Raw genomic sequence first — 23,406 nt, forward strand, 5'->3', positions numbered from 1 at the left:
TCATGTCATAAACATTAAGGACAGTGACTGATCAAGAGTAATGATGGAGAAGAAAATATATCGTGTCAAAATAACTTTCCATTTTTAGTCTTGAGCTAAATAAATAAGCTTACTTAAGTTGTTGAATCCAAGGAATAATTCGTTTCATATCATCGTTCACAGACTTCTCCATGTCATCCAGCGTGGCCTGGTCTATAGAATATAGCACTTCATTAATTCGTTGCTTACACGAGGCACAAAATATTTAGGTAGCCCAGAACTTAAATGAAAATGATTGTTTTAGGCAAAAATTAGTGTTATTTTTGAGTCAGAGAAAAACTAAACTAAATGCATCATTAGGCATAAATTAACCTAATTTATTTTCTCTCTTTAACATTTAGGGAGAGTTATAGTTAAGACAACTGATTAATAGCAAATGTACATTAGCAGGAAGAACAAGTAACAAATACATGAACTCATTATCTGCCTGCATTTCAATTCCCAAACCCTAGGCCTAGTTAATTAATATTTTTAACTTGCATGTATTTCTAACTCATAGTATTACCAAACTTAGAACCTTAAAAATGTAAAAACTGTAAAACTCCACTAAAATATTTATTTATTCAACACAAATGGTTTCTGGCATATGCAAGAGCTGTTGGCTGAAGTTCAGCTTCCTAAATGTCACTTAGAATTTTTAATGACACCGAAAAAATGCTAATAATAGCACGTTTTGAACAAAAGCAAAATATACAATGATTTCAGTTCAAGAAAAAAAGTATAAGAAAATTAGTGCAGCATTGCCATGGTTTAATTGTACCCCCCAAAATTTGTATGTCGAAGCCCTCACTCCTAATGTGATGATGGTATTTAGAGATGGGGTCTTTGGGAGGTAATCAGGTTTAGATGAGGTCACGAGGGTGGCACTGTCTTGATGGGATTAGTGCCCTTATAAGAAGAGTCACCAGAGAGCTTGCTCTCCTCTTCTGCCATGATGACAGGGAGAAGGCCTGGGCCTACGAGCCAGGAACAGAACCCTCACCATAATCTGACAATGCCGGCAACCTGATTTTATGCTTCCAAACTCTAATACTATGATAAAATAAATTTCTTTCTTTTTAACAACCTACTCTGTGGTCCTTTGTTATGGCAGCCTCAGCTAAAATAAGCATGTATCCCCTAAAACAAGAATGACTGCCAACAGGTAACTTTTTTTGGCTTCTCTCAGTTTTACATGGTCATCTTCTTTATCTATGAGTGTGTACTGTGTAAACAGTCAAGAAAACAGTTAAGTAAAAAAAATTCTGAAGAATGAACAACAGCTGCCTTGTGGTTCGAAACCAGTTAAACGGTAATTCATAAGTGTGTCACTAATAAGCCATCATAAAGGCGATGTGATTCAAAGTAATGAAGCCAGTTTTCCATGAACGGTTCATAGAAAAAGCTATCTTTTTTTTCTTAAGTTTATTTATTTTTTTAGTAATCTCTACACCCAATGTGTGGGGCTCAAACTCATGACCCCGAGATCAAGAGTCAAATGCTCCTCTGACTGAGCCAGCCAGGCTCCCTGAAAAACTTACCTTTACAACTATATGAGCAGAAAATCATTTATTTTCGCTAATCTAGCTTAATATTAATTTCAAATGGTAAATGTGCTAATATATTCAAGAACACTGTTCCATTAGCAATACAAAAACACTACGTTCCAAGTAGTTCATCATTTCAGAACACCAACTTGGTAACAGAACATGGTAAATCAAACTTTAATTTTGACTGTGTTTAACTCAGAAATATAAACATCCTTTCCTTCACGATTCTGTACCCTAAGTCATCTTTTAGATGTTTATACTGTCATTCGTATATGTTCTTTGGCCATTAGAATCCCTTGTAGTCATTTCCATGTCACCTGACTATTAGTGGTAAAACAGTTCATCTAAAAACCATCAGCCATCACCATTATTACTTCTACACAAGAGAAACAACATAAATGTACTTCATACTGGGAAATTTAACTTCTGGGAAGAGAAAATCCCAGGCAGGGTTAAAATTGGCCCCAAGGAACGGACATCAGCCAGAGTCATTCCTTCCACATCTACTTTCTGTACTGCTGATACCACCCCTTCCCAATACCTAATGGCAGAAGAATTTTGTTTTGCTTTTGTCAAAATATTTTTCCTTACACTGAGTGACCATGTCATTGGGTAACTTACCAAGTCCATAAAGCATCAATTGAAACATTCCAGAATGCAAATCTACAAAAATGTGTAGACACTCCGAGTTACCGCAGGGCTCCAAGATGGGAACGACAAGAGCTGGAAGTGCAGTCTCTATGGAAGCTGAACAGTTAAGAATGAAAAAGTGTATTTCTATCTGAATATTTTCCACAAAAGATCATTTCTCAGTGTGTAGAAACAAACCAACTATCAAACAATCCTGAATATCAGAGGAAAAACATGATTTTGCAAAACTGGACTGGTACTACTATGTCAATTAGTAGCTCAAAAGGAAGGATGTATTCCTCAGGGTGACTTGAAACGAACATACCCATCTCAACCGCTACAGCAAAAAAAAAAAAAAAAATCCCAGGATTCCTTTAAAAAAAAGATTAAAATAGCTAGTGAAAATATTAACTTCATCAGTGAGCCGAGTTCTAGTTTTAAGTGTTTAAGAAAAACACTTGAAAACCATTAAACATTATTGTTTATATAGGAAAAACATTTTTTTCACGTTACTTCTATACCTCATTTTCAAGTCACAGATGAAATAAGAACATAAGCAATTGTTACACACAAAGTCCCAAGGCTGCCAATATACTCGTTCTCAAGTTTCACAGTATTTCCACCTGGCCCAATTAACTCTTCCCTTAATCCCACAAGCTGGCATAACGAAATCCAGTAAAGGAGCAGAGCATTCATTGAAATCACACCCCGTGCTGATCAGGTGGAGAAGCTCTAAAGAAATATGCTCTTCTAGTTACCATGGTCCTCTAATGCTACAGCACAGAAGAAAAGGCAGGCAGTGAGGAGAGTGGTTACATAGGCCCAGCCTTTCACCAGGTGTGACTTCTCTGTGCTACTTTGTTAAACAAGAACAGTAACATCTTCCTGTCCATGCCTTGGGTCCTTAGGAGGAAGAAATGACAAGTTTGAAAAGGTGCCTTAAAAAGCAAAGTGCTCAACAATGTACATTCTCTATACCCCTTTCATGAATCAAAGAAACAAGCCAAACCCTCTCATCAGGAATCTGCACAATAATGAAAATGGGCAGAGTTACCACTGGTGCTATCTATACAAAGAAATTATCAAACGAGTTAATAAAGCAAAGAGAGCTGCAGGAGACATATTTAATCGGATGAAAACAAACTGCTTTCCAGTCCATCTGCTACATTTGTGAAGAACTGTTGAACATACAGGGCCAGCAGAGCTCTCACCTAAAACACACACACACACACACATATACATACACACACACGAAAGAACAAATAGGTACAAACAGAAATTCCTCTTACAATATCTTATAACTCAGAGCAGGAGGACAAATTAGTTCAAATGATGTTTTGCTGAATTTACCAGGTTAATATAATAAATAGTGCTTACAGATCTGAAGCAGGGTTGCTAGGTTTCCACACCTATCTGGACTGTTAATAATTCCCAATGGAGAAGGAATGTATTCTTAGTGTAGTAATGGTGTAAAACTAATTCTGACAATTGGGATAACAATGATCATTCCAATCTAATTATCAAAATTGAGTATTCTTGAAAAGACAGGGCATTAGAGAAGAATATAGAAAGCACAGTCCAAAAGATAAAATATACTTTGATGTATCTCTAATGACTGCCAATGTCCACATTTTTCTTTGCAAAAAATAAAATATATAAGGCCCTAAGCATTTAAAGGCAACTGGCTTGAAGGTATCAAAAATGGCAAAACTTAAAACATAGAAGGGAGAGTTAAAGGTTGTGCAAGATGACAGGATGGTACACTGCTCTTTCCTGAAACAGAAATATATATACATCTCCTCTTTGATTTCTCCCTATTTACCAAGGACAAAATGAGGAATGGACCAATACATAGTAATGTAAAGTGTGAAGACTAAAGAGAAGCAACTAAAGCCCAGGTAGGAATAGCTGCGTGTGGTTCTCAGCTTCTGAACTGCCCTGGATACCTTGATTCTGGCTCTGACAGAGCACAACACAAGGGAGACTCCCCTGCCTTTCAAGAGACGGGAATGCTGCAAGCGAGGCCACCTGGGGCAAGTGACCTGAAGTGCCTTGCACTGCCTTTTTTGACCTTCTCTCCAAAGTTCTGCCTACTCTCCCTTGAGACATTCCCACCCCCATGAAACCACATGCTGCCATCTAGACCATCCAAACCTGCTATCTGTACATTCCCCTAGCCCTCCCTTGAAATGCTCCATTGTCCAAGCTACTCACTTCCTTGGCTTATTCCAGGGAGGAGCTGGAAGAAAAGCCAGGTGAATAAGGGTGATTGCACAAAGGGATTCCAAGAACAGCCCTAGGTCCCAGTAAAGGATTTGACTAAAGCATGCTTTCCCATCACAAAAGGGATCAAGTAAGACTACACGAAGAATACAAATGCATGAACATGAATTTTAAAAACAAGCTAAAGCATAGGTAATAAAATGCTGGGTCAGCAGGCCCTTTCCTATAATGGCCCTCATATCCACAACCGTTCTGATTAAAGCAGGTCTGAGGGGCCCAACCCCACACACAAGCACCGACCTCTCCTCCAAAACACAGTCTCCAAAGCACCCTTCTCTCACACCCGGAATTCTACAGACACCTAGAACTAGAAAACCGATGCTGGAGCACACTCCCACTAGAGTCAGAGATCTAGGAAGGGCCTGGACTAACATCCTTGAGTTACAGATTAGAATGGAGCCCAAAGAATGCTACTTGTTCAAGAGCATGCAGCTCAACTCACACCTTCTGGCTGCCCAACCAGTGAGATCTCTACAAAATGGTGCTAAAGAAAAATCTTTGCAACTTACATTAACAAGACACAAAAGTACGTTTCTTATGTAAACACCTGGTCACTCTATTTTTCAAAGTAATTTAAGTTATCTCCTGGGCAATCATACTGAGTTCTTACTTAAAACAAACTAAACCTTGTTTACAGATGATACTAAATTAAACCAGAGCTTATCAAAATATCAAAAGATCACAAACCCTGATTTTCTACAATCCCAACAAATGAATTTTAGAATTTTACTATTTTGAAAAATCAGAAATAAAAAAAAAAATTGGTACCTAATAGGGTTCTTTACGAACGCAAGGTATATTTCAACAGGGTGCCAAGACAACTAAATGGGAAAACTTTATTTTTTCACCAAATGTTACTGGAATGAGTGTGTATCCCCCTACAAAAGAATGCAGTTGGACCACCACCTCATACCACATGCAAATATTAACTCAAAAAGTAATCTAAATGTAAGAGCTAAAACTACTCAACAGAAGATGTTTAAGAATCATTAGGTAGATTCAAATCAAAACCACAAAATCAGTTCACACCCACCAGAACGGCTAAAAACAAAAAGGACAATAACAGGTCTTGGTAAATATTCAAAGAAACTGGAACCCTCAAACACTACTGGTAGTGGGATTAAGAGGTGGTGTTAAACATGTAAAAAGGTAAAACAGAGTTACCATATGACCCAGCCCTTCCACTACTGGGTACATGGCCAGGAGAAATGAAAACAAGTCCACACAAAAACCTGTACAAGAACGTTCATAGCAGTGTTATTCATCATAGGGGGAAAAAAAGTGGAAGGAACCCCATCAACGATGAATGGATACATAAAATGTGGTATATCCATGCAATGGATTATTTGACAATAAAAACGAAGTACCAAAGCATGCTTTAATATACACAAACCTCAAAAACGTTATGCTACCAACAATATGCAGAAGACCACACATTATATGATTTCATTTAGATGAAATGTCCAGAACAGGCAATTCTATAGAGACAGAAGGTAGATTAGTGGTTGCCAAGAGGTGAGGGGAGGGATGAATAGGGGAGTGACTGCTAATGGATATGGAGTTTCTTTGGGGGATGATGAGAATGTTCTAAAATTAGACTGTGGAGATAGTTGTACAACTTGAGTATGTTAAAGAAAAAAACCACTGAATGAGTGAATTGTATGCAAATTATACCTCAAAACTATTGCTAAAAAAGAACAAAACAGGAGGGTGGTTATGTGTGCTTTCTAACCCCAATGAAAGTTTTCGTTTTTTTTTGAAAGTTTTGATTATACTTCCTAATCAGAAAATTTAGGTCTGTATTTATAACATCTTTGCTTGAGGGATTAAAGTGGGGGCAGGGGAATGAGGACTTCCATGTACCTTATAACTAAATTAAAATCATCAAGACTCGATAAATCTAATGTTAAGCCCTGTTGGGGCTGGTGAACATGCCCCCTCAAAATAGATTAAAACACTACATTCATTCATCCGATGTCTAGCATACTTTGTATTTAAGGCCTGCACTTGTTTAGTTAAGCTGTTTCCACTTAGTCTTTAGTCTGTCTCAGACCCTCTTTCACACCTCTGTTCTTTCACTTTCTTTGAATGACTATGTATTCTGAATACAAATTTATTTTCCTGTCTGTCCTCTCTTCAGGCAGTATTTTTAGCTAATTCGTCAAAGTGGTACCGAAGAAGCTGCTTTTTTAAGTATAATGGATTGAGCTGGGCTCTGTGACGGTGCAACACAGTACTTTAGCTACCACAGTTATTAAAGACATCATTTTTGCGGCACTTCACATACATCATTTCACTTAATTAAAGGCTGTTCACTGTGGGCACAAGGTCATCACAACCAAAAACTGAGGTAGGGATAGTGTATGCTCATGATAATACTGTGAAACTATTACTAGAATGAAAGCACTTACTTTCTAAATGATTGTCCCCCGAAGCTCTAAACGTACTAAGTGAACTTAGAAGATTTTTCGCTATGAGTGTATATGTGTTTCTTATTTGAGGCCTGCTCATGTATTAACAACTAAATAAAAATCTTTAAAAAGACAAAGGATAAATTCTGCTTCACTCAAAGAGACATATTTTATAAATAACATCATAAGTATCTGCAAAGCTACCTTATTCTTAGAAGATGACCTAAAAGAAATGATTCATATTAAAATGTTAAAATAACTTCCATTTCAATAGGAAAAAAAGTTTTAAGGAGGTTCAATATGCATACCTTTAAAAAATAAGGCCAAACAAAATAATTAAAAAGAGAATTAGAGAAAAATTTGGACAAGCTTGGTAGATCACAAGTTAAAATGCAGAAATGCCCAACTCCACGACAAAACCAGGAAAAAAGTCTAATTAAGAAAGACGTTTCATAAAATAAAAGTGGATACTAATGCAAACAAAAGAAAGGTGGAAATGCCAGTTTAAAAGAACCTACAGTTTTCGTTGGCATTGAAGCCTCTCAGAATGGCCTTCAGCTCCTGGAGCTTCTGATGAGCTCGTGCATGGACGCTGTCAATCAGGAGCTTTTCTATTGATAAGTGATCAATCTGCATAAATAAGAACAGAATCATATGTGCAATTTAAACATTTTCACTTTAAAAGTCTGAGAGTAGATTACTGTGGCTCAAGATAGTTCCTTTTAGAATCACACTGACTGTTAACCAGTAGAAGAAAGCAAACTTAAAGATAAAAAAGATAAACTTAGATGGTATTGGCAGCTTAAAGACTATAGCTAACATTTTGGCAATTACAAATCAAGATAGGTTATGTACTGGTTATCAGTGATTAAATGTCAGACCTTAAAAATAAAATGGTGATATGACCTAAATATTAAAACGTGAAAGAACATCTTACGAATTATACATAACGTTAGTTATTTAAAAAAACAAATGTGGGGCACCTGGGTGGCTCAGTCGTTTAAGCATCCAACTCTTGATTTCGGCTCAGGTCACGATCTCATGGTTCCTGAGATTGCGCTGATAGTGCAGAGGCCACTTGGGATTCTCTCTCTCTCTCTCTCTGCCCCTCCCCCACTTGCATGCGTGTACTCTCTCTCAAAATAAATAAACATTAAAAAAAACCCACAAATGCAAAAGCCTAACATTCACATAAAACAAGTTTAATAAAGGGTTTTAGGAACAATCAGGTATTTTATCTTTTTATTTTAATATTCATTTCTTTTTGAGACAGAGACAGTTGAGAGAGAGAGAGTATGAGCAGGGGAGGGGCAGAGAGAGAGGGAGACACAGAATCCAAAGCAGGCTCCAGGCTGTCAGCTGTCAGCACAGAGCCCCACGTGGGGCTCGAACTCACGAACCGTGAGGTCATGACCCCAGCCGAAGTCGGCGCTCAACCGACTGAGCCACTCAGGCGTCCCCTTTATTATTTTTTACGTAGGCTCCATGCCTGGTGTGGAGTCCAACACGGGGCCTGTGCTCATGACCCTGAAATCAAGACCCGAACTGAGATCAAGAGTAGGACACTTAACTGAATGAGCCACCCAGGTGCCCCACCATGTATTTTAAAGAATGTGTTAAAAGTTTAAGAATAAAGTGTAAGTTATATATATTCATTTAATCAAACCAATATTAAAATATATTGAGATCTCTTACCTTCATGGCTCTTTCTACTAACTTGGAATCAGAAGCTGGCAAAGGAGGATCATGAAAAATCTGTAAAGGCTTAGAGACATCATTTTCATCAATTTTAATTGTAACTTTGTGAACAGATGCCGTCCCTGTTTTTCTCCCAAGAACCTGTTGACTAAAGAGAAAAGAAATACTAATGATTTTTTTCAACACAGCCTGTTAATTTTTGGAATAAAACAGAAACGATCTATTGTATGCCTTAGCCAGAGCCTAGAACATGATAGGCCCTCAATGTTTGTGGAGGGAATAATTTAATATTGAGAAGACAGCTATTCTGTAATCCAACGCAGTATTTGATTTACATCCTTTTTAAAAAAAAACAGACACAATTTAAAAACAAAACACACGTGGGGTGCCTGGGTGGTTCAGTCAGTTAAGCTTCTGACTTCGGCTCAGGTCATGATCTCACGGTTTGTGAGTTTGAGCCCCACATTGGGCTCTGTGCTGTCAGTTCACAGCCTGGAGCCTGCTTGGATCTGTGTCTCCCTCTCTCTCTCTCTGCCCCTCCCCGGCTCATGCTCTGTCTCTCTTGCTCTCAAAAATAAACATTAAAAAAAAATTTTAATAAATAAAAAATAAAAACACATGCACACAAAGAAATCTGAAAACAAAACAATCTGTCTTCTACATGGTGTCTATTTATCTCTAATTCCTTTACAGAAAATGAGAATCAAGCAAAGTTCAAACAGGGAATTGAGGATTATAAACAGCCTAATACTGATTTTCCCCAAAACTCTCCCTCAAAAAAGACATTAAGAGGCACAGTTCAAAATATAAAATTGTGATAAGCAAACATGTTTTAAAAACATACCCAACAATCTTAATGGTCTTTCAGCAATCTGGTATAAGGCCAGAGTAATCTAACTTTTTGAGAATAGCAAGTCTTAGTACAAACAGATGTCTACATATTTAAAACATGCCATGTTCTAAGAAAGGAGTCAATTACAGATGTCTTATGTGGTTTATATGATACCATGGGACTTTACTATATAAAATCATGTTGCTAGAGGTACATAGCTATTGGTCTATAGTAAATCAGATATAGGAAAGAAAAAGAGAAACATAAAGGATATTTACAGTCACAGCATGAACTTGCCAGAATCAATTTCACTTACTTCCAAACTGAGAGGGAGAGGCACTTGCCAGCATGGTACCTTTCCACCTGTACAAGGTCTCCCCACCGCTCTCGGATTAACATTAGAGTTTGGGAATGTAGCACTTCTAACTGAAGCGACAAGCAGAATGAATCTGATGGGGTTTGTTAAGCAAATTTAATAAATCACTACAAGGGCCAGTGAACTACAAGCAAACTTCATTTAACAAAAGCTCTATTCCCCAAAAGCTGGCTATGAGGGAAATTTCTGGAATTCTATTTCTTTGATGACATATACTAAAAGGTGTGATCAACTGTGGCACAATTTTAGAAAAAGGTTTTATATTTCATTTTGAACCGACATAAACAAACTATAAGGCCCAGGAATGGGGAGGACAGGGACACATGAATTCCTTACAAATACAGGTCTCAAATTTGAAAAGGATACGTAGGCAGTTGTACATGTCCTGAAGAGGTTTTTCATCAGCAAAGAGTCTAGACTGCACCAGCTGATGGATAAAGTTGATTTGCATACTATGAACCAAGGCTCGCCCATCTTCCATTGGCAGGAGAAAAAAAGGCGGTAAACCAGAAAAGTGTATAGATCATATCATAGTACCAACTAAGGAAGAGTACACCGACTAACAATAAATTAAACAAACAAACAAAAAAAAGAACTGAAATTATCCATGGAAATCAGAGAACATTATACTTGAGAAACACTAAAATCTCCATGGAAAGTAAGTATGATTATCACAACATCTACTTCAAATTACAGAATAAACTGCCAAACATTTAGTACTCTGTAAGAATGTTTCAATAATATAAAAACACCAAACATCTGAATTAATATTTATGATTTAAATCAGTATTTATGATTTACCTCCCGTTTCCTTATCCTCAACTAGAATTTCTAGCTTGAGAAGACGCCATGGTACATCCGGATCATCTCCCATCACGGTCAAGGTGGCTTCAAATTCTCCCTCAACTCGAAACTTCACCCGGCCATTTGCTTTTAAAAGAAGAAGAAGAAGAAGAAGAAGAAGAAGAAGAAGAAGAAGAAGTCGTCTACTTTGCTAGAAAATAACCAGCTTCCCGCTAGCCTAGAACGTTCAATTTTGCTTACAAGAAATTTTAAATAGCTTGAAAGTTCTTTCAGAAGTGTCCAAAGAACTCAGTAGTTCCTGCATAAGCAATAGCCAAAGGCAGTGAACACTTCTAACATCAACTGACAATTTTCTCTTGAGGTATAACTCTGGGGCTTCATCTCTCCTCCAGCCCCAGGTGATCTCCCTGTTCCCAGCTTCACATACCACCATTTTATCTCCAGGTACTAAAATTTTATCCGTTGGTACTAAAGAGAAATGATCGGTTGACAAGTCACAGATGTGAACACTACCTGAATTGCAGACCAAACCCTCAAAATGAGAGTTCTTTGAATGAAACCCCAAAAGCTGTTTGAAAAAAATTCTAACAAGTCAATTCTTAAAAAAGATTAACTTCCGGTACATACCAACTGTAAGATTGGCTAACTGAGGAGGGAGATCTGTGGTCACAAGCCTATGTCTAAGAATCTGATTGAGCTGGTGAAGTGTGGCTTGTTTCTCAATCTTGGTAATTGGGTCTGGAGGAATAATTTTATCCTACAAAAAAAATTCAGTGATTTTATAACCATGTACAAAGAGACACAACTCTTACCTGCACCTGTCTTAACATAGTATTTTCTCACTTTGCCCAAGAGGATCTTAACACTCATTTCTTAAGTCGACATCCAGTAATAGTGATATGCCCCTTAACTATGGTGCATCAGAGTGCCACCCAGCTGAGACAGTAATGCAACATGACCTTCTTCACGTTCTATTTATGAAATCAAGTTCATGTCACTAAATGACTTTCACCACTTCTTAAAAGTATAAAATAAAATAGCACCACATCAGTAAACTATTACTGCACTACTTAAAAAAAAAAAAAAGCTTCCAAAAAGCAACTAGCATACCGTATTTTCACATATGAAATAGATGTAAGTTAATTTACACCTGTTTACCGCTCCCCCCCCTCCAATTTATCTATTTTGATAGCTATTCACATTTTGGCCTCAGTGTATTCCAAAAAAACACAATTCTAATTATGGAGAAAAAAGTGAATTACATGAAATCTTTTAAAATATAGAACAGGGGCACCTGGGTGGCTCAGTCAGTTAAACATCCAACTCTTGATTTCGGCTCAGGTCATGATCTCATGGTTTGTGAATTTGAGCCCCGCTTGGGCTCTGCGCGGACAGTTTGGAGCCTACTTGGGATTCTCTCTCTTTACCTCTCCCCCATTCTCTCCCACTCTCTCTCTCAAAAATGATTAAATAAACTCAAAAATGTATATATAGAACAGTTGTTTTGCTGGACAATTTAATAACACAGTAGACTCCAATGCCAAAGCCTTTAACTTCTAAGAACAGGAGTGGTGAGCAGTGCACTTACCCTAATGCAGGTGGGCAGTCGTGGGTAAGATCCAGTAGTCAGTACATCAATGGCATATGGGATGGCAAAACTAGGCAGGCGTGCATGGACTAGGGCATCTCTAGCTAATGAGGCCAGGCGATCAGCAGTGTCCACGAACAGAATGGCTTGCTGATCTAAAAAGCTTGAAATCATCTTTAAAGCAAAGGGTAAATGTATTAAACTTCATTGAGAGCTAGCTACTTTGCACTTCAAATATCATTTATTCATTCCAAAGTAAACTCTGAGGGACATTAATATAAGTTTCCCACATTTCAAAATATTTCCTCAAAAATTTTTCCAGTAATGTGAAGAAATATTTAATACGTTTATATTTAACATTAAAAACAATAACTTCCTATCACTTTAAGTAAAACGTTTTCCAATTTGTTTCTCCATCCTTAACATTACACATACATATCAGAAGTTAGGAAAAACAGAACAAAATGCTTTTTCCTCTTACAGATTTCTAGAGTTGGCTGGTAATGAAGTAGTTAAAAGCATGGCCTCTTGGACCCAAACTGCCTTGGTCTCCATTTTAACTCTGCAACTTACTATCCCTGTAACCTTAGGCAAGTTACTTAACCTCTCTGTACCTCAGGTTTTTCAACTGTAGAATAGAGATAATGATTTCCAACCTTACAAGGTTGTTCTGAGGAGCAAGAGTTATTGCACACAAAACCTTAAGAACAGTGCCTAGAACACATAAAATACTCCATAAATGCTGTTATAAGACATCTAGGCCATCTTCATGCCCCCAAACGAAATCCTTTCCATCAGTTCTCTATTGAATGCGTTTCTGAATAGCAGAGCTCATCATGGAGCTGCAAACTCCTTCCTTGAAACTTTTCTATGCTGGAGCAGTAATGTCTCCCATGTCCTTCCAACACGGGGAAGCCCACCCTATCTTCAAAGCTAAACATTCCAAGTCACTTCAATTTAGTCTTTACATCTCCAAATTTCTATCTCACCACCCTTGTTCTGCTGCCTTGGAAAGGCTCCAATTTATCAGTGGCTAACTTAAAACATGGTATCCAGAATTAATACCACATCACACCCACAATTAATACTAGCACACAATGCCCTACATTTATTTTCTCAGTATTTCCATACTCATTTTATTATCTGATCTTCACAACTCCAGGAAACAGACAAAATCAGATAATTCCTATCACTTTAGAGATGAGAAAATTGAGACTCAGGTTAAGACAGGGGCACCTGGGTGGCTCAGTCAGTTAAGTGGCCAACTCTTGATTTGGGCTCATGTCATGATCTCACAGTTCGTCAGATCGAGCCTTGAGTGAGGTAGCAGATTCATACAATTCAACTATAAAAAGGAATGAAATACTACGACGTGAATGAACCTTGGAAACATGATGCTAAATTAAACAAGCCAGTCACACAAGACTCCATCATGGTGCCATTTATATGAAATGTTCAGAATAGGCAAATCTATAGAGAGCAGATTAGTGGCTGCTTAGGGCTGGGATGGGGGGCACTTGGGGTGACAGTGAAAGGGTACACGTTTTCTTTTTGAGATGATGAAAATATTCTACAATTGACTGTGATGGTTGCACATATCTGAATACACTAAAAACCATTGAATTAGACACTTTAATGGGTGGATTGTATGGTATGTGAATTATGTCTCAATAAAACTGTTTCTCAAAAAGCTCTAGGAATAGGATTATTTTCTCTTTTTCTTAAATAAAACATTATCCAGACTGTTTCACCATTAGAATTCTACAAACTATGTACTTACACACTCAGCTACACACATAATATGTCTGGTATGGCTAAAGATCATTATCTATTAAGAACCTCAAATGAAACTAGTTAAATAATCATTAGGTTGAGAAGAGTTAAAACATGAATAATCTTCTAATTCTTCAGTTGATGGACCTTACACCTGACATAAACACATCTGTGTCTACATTCACAAAATACCAAAACTTTACAGAAGTTCAATATGAGACTTCATTCAGAATGTGATTTATTTGAACAGCCAACTCAAGAAACTAATAGAAGAATACTCTACTTTCAATTAATGAAAGATGAATTACAATATGGCTCAATATTAAAACCAAGAGTTTTGGATTTTCCCTGACACTATGTTACTGAACTCAGTAGTATTAAACAGGTAAGTGAAATACCTATGATATAATTAGGAATTTAACACCAGATTTGAAAAATTGAACACTTGGATTTGATTTACTTCAGTGACACCTAACTTTTCACTGCAAGTTTGAACATCTTTAAGAAAAGATTGCTCCAAATTAATTATTGAGAAGAAACCCCAGGCTGTTTAGAAACAGTATACCATGCTACCTCATTTCAGCCAAAACAGATTTACTACATTTGGTGTCCAAATTTCCAGAACAATGAGTTGTAAAACTTTCTGATAAATAAGCTTGGAATGAGTCTGTTTGTTAATATTTATAATCAAAACCATTCTTTGTATGATGCTTTACGGTGTACAAAAGACCCTCTGAATATAAACTTTAACTTCCCTATCATACCAACAGACAACCGATGAATAAAAGAATGTTTTCCCCCATAAGGAAAATGTATGGTACTAAATACTGTCCCTCTAAATAAACCCTTGATTGATATTATATAGAAGGATGACAGCTTACTCCTACAGACAAAAGATATGTGACTAGACTGTGTCTTGGTAGAATTCTTCCAGTTTGATCACTAGCTTAGTTGGTAGAGCTGGAATGGAGTATCAACTTCAATGAAGATTGGGTTTTATTTTTAACTTAAAAACAATTATTCTCCTAGAATTTAAAATTCTCAACTTCTTCACAGCCCCTTTTCTCCTTTCACTTTAGCACCTTTCACACAGACTTGGGGTCTAACGATAAAGGAACCTAGTAAAATCGAGGGCAGTGAATGCAGTGGCTACAACAGAGGTGAGAAGTCATGAAATCACGTGCAGAAACACAACTGTGCTGTAGATTCCTTTCCGAAGTGCGATTTTATGGAATAGGTAAACCCTGACAGATTTGCAAATATAAAATTACTCTAAAAATATTCTAGACTTAGCTTGTCAGAGTGCTAAAAATACACTTGTTATGGTACCTCTATGCTAAGTGGGTAGCTGCTAATTTTAATTTATCCAGGAAGTCTAGTAAACTTTAAGAGAATTTAAAAATGACTCAAATAAAATTTAACCAAAGTAAAGTTGTTTTTCTGCCTTCACCTATTAAAACTGACAAAAAAAAATTTTAATGTTATTACATAACTGAATGGAAAAAAAAAGAATATGAGCATCAGTATCAAGCTCACTTAGAGAATCTACCCACTTTCCAAATAAAACTGACTAGTGGCTAGATTACTTGGACCTTGTAGAGCAGACCTCAATTAAAGTGAGTAAATGCTCTCATTATTTTAGGACTTTATTCATTTTATGATAATTACCCTCCCCTTTCCAGTATGAAAAGGTACTCTACTCTTTCCATTCTCCTCACTGGAAATGACCAAAGGAAAACAGAAGGGAGTAATTGGGAGGCACCATCCTCCCCAAGTTAGGAGCTCAACAGGCTAACACAAGACCCCTACTGATGTTTTCCCTCAACACTTCTTGAATACAGCTTCAAAATTTTTTTTTTGTTTCGGTGGGGGAGGCGGGGAGGGAGGCACAGATTTTAGCATCTCTGGTATGTAACAGTCAAAAGACTAAGAGCTTTGGGGCACCTGGGTGGCTCAGCTAAATGTCTGACTTCAGCTCATGTGATGATCTTGTGGTATGTGGGTTTGAGTCCCGCGTCAGGCTCTGTGCTGACAGCTCGGAGCCTGGAGCCTGCTTCAGATTCTGTGTCTCCCTCCCTCCCTCCCTCCCTCTCTCTCTCTCTCTCTCTCTCTCTCTCTCTCTCAAAAATAAATAAAGATTAAAAGAAATTTTTTTTAAAAGCTATGAGCTTCTTGAGGGTAGGGGCTGTGCCTTACTTGGGTGTCATCCACTATACCCTATACTCTGTGCTCACTAAGGGTTTGGAGAATGAATAGATGAACAGCAAACAGATAAATGCTGTCATCAGCTCTGTGGCCCTGACTGAAGCCAGTTAGTTTCTAAAAACCTTATTCCCTCATCTGTAAAACAAGAAGAAGATACCGACTCTGCCATACTCTGAGGGTTTTCAAGAACAGGCAAAATTCAAGAAGCACTTTGCAGACTTTAAGGAAGTGTACAAATGTAAGGCTGTTCCCCCCTTTAATTCAAGTCTTTGTCTTTAATGTCTTCCAGAGTAATGTCTTCAGATACGGCCTACTCTTTTTTCTAGTCAGGTAATCAAATACTAAGTTTCTACAGAAATATATTACACATTTTCATACAGAATTACTCACTTAAATAATGTCTCTCAAACAAATCAGCAGATATAAATTTAAGCTAAAATCAAAAGTTATATCTATTACAAGTTAACATTCCAAAAAGTTACTTAGTATAAAACATAATCAAAAGTTTAACTCACCGCACATTTTTCCACCTTGCCAGCGTTATTAGCCCATTTTACTAAAGCTAATAATCGAACAAAGAGTTGACGTGTCCGGCTAGCAAACTGCACTATTTCTATTTTCCTATAAAATAAAACAATTCTTAATGAACCAACATAGTTGAAAAGAATATTTAACAATTTATTTCATCTGAGCTAAAATATGACTCAATCTTTGTTTATAACCATTACAACAAAATGAATCACCTAAAATATTTATAAGTATGAATTATTGTCACATTTTGCATACTGGCTGCATTTATAATTTTCTACTTCAGGGTAATAAATCCAATAGTATCAGAGTAACAAATCAGAATCACATTTTAAAAACGAATTTTGCAGGACAATAAAAGTTGCTCACTAAAATATACCCAATTCACAGATATAAAAGTACAATATAGAAGTTAACCAGGTCACAGAGGAGATCAAATTAGGAGTTAGGAATTTCGTAATTGTGGTTATGAGTTATGAATTGGCAACCTTTTTGGTACAAGAAAGGAACTGAAATAGATCTTTACCAAAGCTTGAAACTGTCTTACTTCTACAAAAGCAAGGGTCCATTTCCCATCTTGCAAGAGCATGATTTAAAAAGCTGAATAATCAAAGAACTATCCAACTCTTTACCAAACTAATTTCAACGACAAGCTTAGATATTAAATTATCTAAACAAAGTTAAGGAAAGTAAGTTGACTACTAAAAGTAACAGCTAGATGGTCAGTCTGTATCTATTTTTATGCTATACCCACTATGATGCTTTTGCTCCCGATACTCATCCGTATTTTTATCATCTCCTCATAAAGCCTTAAAAGCTTTACATTGTCAATCAATGTGTGAACTAGACCTCTCAATTTCCTGTCAGCTATAAAACTGAAAATCACTTTCATAGTTTGCCTTAAGATACCGAAAAAAAAAATATTGAACAGGCCAGGACTGATGACAGAACCCAGCAGGACATCAGCCTCCTGCCAAGTGGACTCTAACCTGTATTAGTCTCAGTACAGCTGTTCAATGACCTGCAGATCCAAACCGCATGCCTGCATCTCACCAACAGCAACACCATGAGGCAATGCACCCAACCAAAAGTTTCTGTTGAAGTATAATCCTGACTGACTACAGAGTCTAACTCCTAGTGAAAGCATGTGTATGGAGCCCACAGACAACGTGAAAGGCTTAAGATTCAGCCAGCAATAGGATCAGTGGTAGTACAAAGAGAAGAATCAAGGACACAGATACAGTTATGACTCTTTGCCACTGTCTGTGAAGGATCTTAAGAGATAAAACTACCAGAGCATCACAGGCAAGATTGGAACACAGAAAAAATATTCAACGCACATTACAACCTGACAGCCACCTCCATGCTAGGAGAATTAGCACCATCATTCTAACTCAGCAACAACTTACAGAGCAGGTGAGGTTGCTCTCCTAGAGCAAGCATATCTGTATATTATTAACTTGCTTTCCCAAATGAGCTCCTCTACTTGAAAGCAAACACCCACCTTTGTAAACTATCGTAACGTGATCTTTTTGACACCATGCAATCTCAGGTGATAAGCAGCATGAGTCTGTTTTTCCAAGGTCCAGTTTCCCTTCCTACCCCAGAGTGGACAGAAGAAATCTGGATTTTCATTTCCTTCCTTTAAAACTGACCAGCCAACCTGTCTCCCCCATCTCTGCCTTTTCAGTCTAATTCCATCAGAAAGAGAGCTGGTGGTGGGGATGGAGCATAGTCACTAATAAATCCTCCCTAGTGACTTGGTCTTTAGAAAAAAAAAAAAAATCAAGGAGCATTAGTGCCAAAGATGCAGTCAAGTAGTCTATACTATAGCCACAATTTAAATCTCTACCACAGGATTGCCTTGAAACCTTAATTTATCTTGTTCCCTTGGCCTATGGAAACATTGGTGTCTAGTTATGTCTTAAGCCCCCAACTCCAACTCAGTAACAATTATCTCAACTATAAAGCAGCAACGGAGTAGGCAAATGTCAATTCTCTAAAGATATCTGGCATCGTGGTAAACTAGCAGCCAACTTTCTAAAGTGAATCTGTTCCTCAGCTTCTTTATTAAGTTCTAAGTTTTCTACATCTTTCTACCCCCCTCAGGACTTGACCTGGTCAGTGACTCAACAAAGGTTTCTAGAACAGAAGGTCCAGAGCTGGTCTCACACCAAGAATTGTCAAGGATGAGGAAACCACATTTCCCAGGGCCCCCTAAACAAATGGAGTGAAACGTCACCCTGGGTTCTCTAGGCCTAGGTTTCCAATCCACAGCCCTGCCACCCACAGACACACAAACACACACACACTTTGTCTCTCTCCCTCTCTCTCATATACCATACACATATACACACTCCCATAGATCTAACAACACAGACACAGATTTAAGGTTTTTTTCATACTTACCTTTCCACATCAGATTTCCTTGGCAGTCTAAGAAGGAAAAAACACAAAAGAAATTGACTAAATATATGCATACCTTCATCAAAATGATAACGGTCTTTATTCTGACTCTATTACATACTTTAGCATTTCAGAAAAGCTGGATCAATAGCCACTACAAGCTTGTGTGGCTACCTACTCTTTTTTATGAGTTTCCAGCAATATGGCCATAAAGGACAAAAATCAACAAAGGAACATTCCTCTCCATTCAAAATGCTCCAAAAGGTATTGCATGAGCCTCAAACATTGAAAAAGCTCAAGTCTTAACGTTACGCACACTACTATATCACAGAGTCATAGAAAATACTCTTTTAAAACCAAAATAGTCACGGATGCAGAATACTAGTTGTCAGCCTCCCTGTATCCAATGGAACCTTGCCTCCAAGCAATAACCTCTCCATGTTTTGTTAGGGTGGGCAAAACTGGAAGCTAAGCACACAAAAGGACCAGTGTCAGCCAAGGGTTTTATGGTAATTATAACGTTGCATGGTGGTTAGCTGTAAATGATTACTTTTAAACAGCTCCAATAAGGTTTTGATTTTTTGCTAGTTTTCCAGTACAACAGCCAGCTACCACTGTCACCATTTTCCCTGTTAAATTATACTATTTAACAATCTCACATCCACTGATGTTTACAGAGGTCCCGATCTAGCCTCATGAATCACCACATTCTAGAAACCCCTATCCCATGGCCCAAGATTCAACTGCCTGAGCAACTCTAAAACCTCCTCTACATATAATCACTTTTTTTTTTTTTAATGTTTATTTTTGAGAGAGAGAGACAGAGCGTGAGCAGGGGAGGGGCAGAGGGAGACACAGAGTCTGAAGCAGGCTCCAGGCTCTGAGATGTCAGCACAGAGCCTGACGCAGGGCTTGAACCCATGAACCGTGAAATCATGACTTGAGCCGAGGTCTGGCGCTTAACTGACTGAGCCACCCAGGAGCTCCACATCTAATCACTTCTTGAAGAACACACACTTAACTACTTAGATCCTCTCCCCCACCCCACCCCCACAGACCACAGGTGCAGAAACAAAACCAGAGATTCAAGGCAGAAGGAGGGGAAACTATGAAAATGAGCTCTGGCTTGTAGATAACTACAATTCGGAGAGTAGACAGTGACACAGAAGTTGAAGTTATGATCTGGTGATAAAGGAAGCTGGGTAGAAGCTGGATGAGCCAGCAGATCAGATGAAGCATACATTAGGCCTTGTAAGACTACAAGTAAAAACAACTACTGGTAAGTTCCTCTACATGTGAAAGCTCCTAACACTCCCCGAGGAGCCACAACCCTCATCCTCAAGGGAGGGAAAGAATGAGAATCATGGATGCTTGTGTGTGCTTAACAGACACAGAGAAACAAAAGAGGAGAGATTTTGCGGTAGAAAGAACAAGAAACATTGTTCCAACTCTTTCCACAAAGAACAAGAAACATTGTTCCAACTCTTTCCACAAAGAACAAGAAACATTGTTCCAACTCTTTCCACAAAGAACAAGAAACATTGTTCCAACTCTTTCCACCTGCCCTGGACACCCTAAAAGGATCACCTCATTTCAGAGGTGGTATCATTTTGGGGACCAAGATTATAAGGCTCTGTTGCCTGCACCACCACCACCCCCCCACCCGCCCAATTCCTCCTAATCTATTTAAAATTCCTTTATGGATAATGAATCCACCATTTGGGGCAAAAGCCCTAAAACACAAATTTTTGGAAGTCACAGAAACTTACACCAAAGTGTGATAAGACAAGTTTATGTGATGGAGATCTTAGCATTTTCTAATTTTAATTAAAACAGGCAAAAAAAAAAAAAGAAAGAAAGAAAGAAAGAAAGAAAAGAAAGAAGAAAAAAGTAGGACCTACATCCCTAAAAAGTCAAGGCAGAGTATAAACTCTTAGATGAGAGTGTGTAAGGAGGTTGGGATAGACAAGGAGAAGGAAAAAAACCAGAAATCCATGGCCCAAAACAAACCACTGAAATTGTCAAGGCGGTCCTTTTTACTTTCAATAGTTCACAAACAAGCATCAAATGTGGCAGAAATAAGATTCGTATTAAGTATACCTAGAACACTAGCTTTGCATCAATACGTTAATTCTGACAGCTTCCAGCTGGAACAAGGGAAAACACAGGATTTAGGAACTCCAAGGTAAGTTCTCAAACTAATTTTGGCTTGCACAAATCAAAAGAGAAAAGAGTTATCTTACTCTTTTCTAAGTATTAAGAACAACAGTGTATTTTCCTGTTAAATACTCCATGGTCTGCAATTACAATTCTAAAAATTCATTTGTTGATGTGTTAAGTCAATAAATACTTACTTAATCCCCGACTATGTGCCAGACGCTGTTCTAGGCCCACCGAACATAGCAAACAAATCAAAATCCCCATCCTCATGGAGCCTCCAGTAAGGAAGAGACACAATAAACTAAGAGTACCCACTAGTGATTAAGAGAAAAAGTGAGTTAAGAATGGACAGCAGGGGCAGAGTGCTTTTCATGGGTGGTCAGAGAAAGTCTTTGTGATAAGTTCTATCTGAACAAAGACCTAAAGGAAATAGGAAAGCAAACCACACAGATTTCTGGGGGAAGAGCAAAGGCTCTAAGGTGGGAGTGTGCCTGGCACTATGAAAAAACATCAAGAAGGGCAATGTGGCTGAAACAGAATAAGCAAAGAGGAGCGTATTTGGAAATGAGGATAAAGGGGCGCCTGGGTGGCGCAGTCGGTTAAGCGTCCGACTTCAGCCAGGTCACGATCTCGCGATCCGTGAGTTCGAGCCCCGCGTCAGGCTCTGGGCTGATGGCTCAGAGCCTGGAGCCTGTTTCCGATTCTGTGTCTCCCTCTCTCTCGGCCCCTCCCCCGTTCATGCTCTGTCTCTCTCTGTCCCAAAAATAAATAAACGTTGAAAAAAAAAAAAAAAATTAAAAAAAAAAAAAAAGAAATGAGGATAAAGAGGTAAGGGAGAGAGAGAAGGCTCAGACCACGTACCCTTGTTTGCCCAAGATAGTCCTGGTTTGTGCCTGTTGCTCCAACATTATTATTAACAGCACCACCTTTCATGCTCAAAAGTGTCCTGACTTGGACCACAACTTTTATGGTCACTCCATATATAGGTGACTATAAAACCTTTTTACTGTAAGTGAGATAGATGGAGAACCGCTGGAGAGATGTGAGAAGTTTTAAAAGGATCATCCTATTTTATGGATGACAAAAACTGTAAAGGGGCAAGCTAGCAGTGGAGATATCAGATGGCAGACTACTGCAGTTAACAGGGGCAAAGGAATCACACTTGATGGAAATGTTGAAAAGTGGTCAGATTCTGAAGTCAGAGATGATCAGTACTTGCTGACGTACTGGGTGTAGGATTGGAAGAAAGAAGAGCCAAGAGTTACCCCCAATTTTTGGCCTAAGCAACAACAGGAAGAATGGAGATACTCTTTAGAGAGACAGGAAAGGTGGGGGGGGGGGATCAAGTGGAATCAGGAGTTTGAGTCTGGACTTGGTACACTGAAATACCCATTAGGTATTTAAATGCAGGCGTTTGGATATAGAGTCGAGTTCAGTGGAGGGGTCTCTGCTGAAGATAGAAGTTTGGGAATCATCATCATATAAAGGGTGCAGGATTAAAATTATGTACTTATTCTACAGCAGTAAAACAGATGTTTCTTCATAACTAAACTGTAAAATAGTAAGAATGCAGTATAGCTCGAAGAATTTCTACAAATCCTCTACGAAAAAACAAATTATACAACCACTGATAGCAGTTTTCAACATTTTTCCCTAGCTATACATTGGGTAGGTGACATTTACATGTATGAAATTTTCTCATGGATACTCTTAAATTTTCATGATATCTACCAGTAATTGGCTCAGACAGGTATATTACTACGACACCTAATCATGACAGCTATTTAAGTTTCTCATTAGGCAGGGGTAGTCTTCTTTCTCTTCCATTCAATAAAGTACAACAAATCCAAATTGAGAATGATGTTTTGCAGGAATAAGGAGAACCTATTCTAACTCTTTCATTCATCTGCAAACAAATATTTTTAGTCTCTAGTAACAAATTAACGTTCCACTTGAAAATACTGATCTGCAATCTAACAATAGATCAAAGATAAAAACTACAATTAAAAACTTATAATTCTTAGTTTTTCTGAACCTGGATTTAAAAATGTAAAACAGTAAAGTACATATACCCGCAATTTTATAATGCCTTTTCGTCACACACTAAAAATCATTAGTGTAGTCTGATCCTATTCTGAAGGGAT

At 37.9% G+C, this 23,406-nt stretch overlaps 1 protein-coding gene and 1 long non-coding RNA gene across 2 annotated transcripts in view; one reads left to right on the forward strand and one right to left on the reverse strand.

The window, feature by feature from the left end:
• The window catches only part of LOC122477636, a 58,079-nt gene extending 46,345 nt beyond the window's left edge, over nt 1-11,734 (forward strand). Inside the window, exon 3 of the long non-coding RNA XR_006295747.1 lies at nt 10,625-11,734. This is a non-coding gene — a long non-coding RNA (uncharacterized LOC122477636). The remainder of the gene's footprint in view (nt 1-10,624) is intronic.
• The window catches only part of MED14 (mediator complex subunit 14), a 65,533-nt gene that overhangs the window by 40,859 nt on the left and 1,268 nt on the right, over nt 1-23,406 (reverse strand). The window contains 11 exon segments of the mRNA XM_043570869.1: nt 114-192; nt 2,190-2,315; nt 7,411-7,522; nt 8,588-8,738; nt 9,739-9,871; nt 10,165-10,272; nt 10,600-10,728; nt 11,230-11,359; nt 12,191-12,364; nt 16,684-16,789; nt 19,106-19,132. Coding sequence (XP_043426804.1) covers nt 114-192; nt 2,190-2,315; nt 7,411-7,522; nt 8,588-8,738; nt 9,739-9,871; nt 10,165-10,272; nt 10,600-10,728; nt 11,230-11,359; nt 12,191-12,364; nt 16,684-16,789; nt 19,106-19,132 — 1,275 coding nt within the window.

The sequence above is a fragment of the Prionailurus bengalensis genome, chromosome X (assembly GCF_016509475.1).
Source record: "Prionailurus bengalensis isolate Pbe53 chromosome X, Fcat_Pben_1.1_paternal_pri, whole genome shotgun sequence".
Taxonomy (NCBI): domain Eukaryota; kingdom Metazoa; phylum Chordata; class Mammalia; order Carnivora; family Felidae; genus Prionailurus; species Prionailurus bengalensis.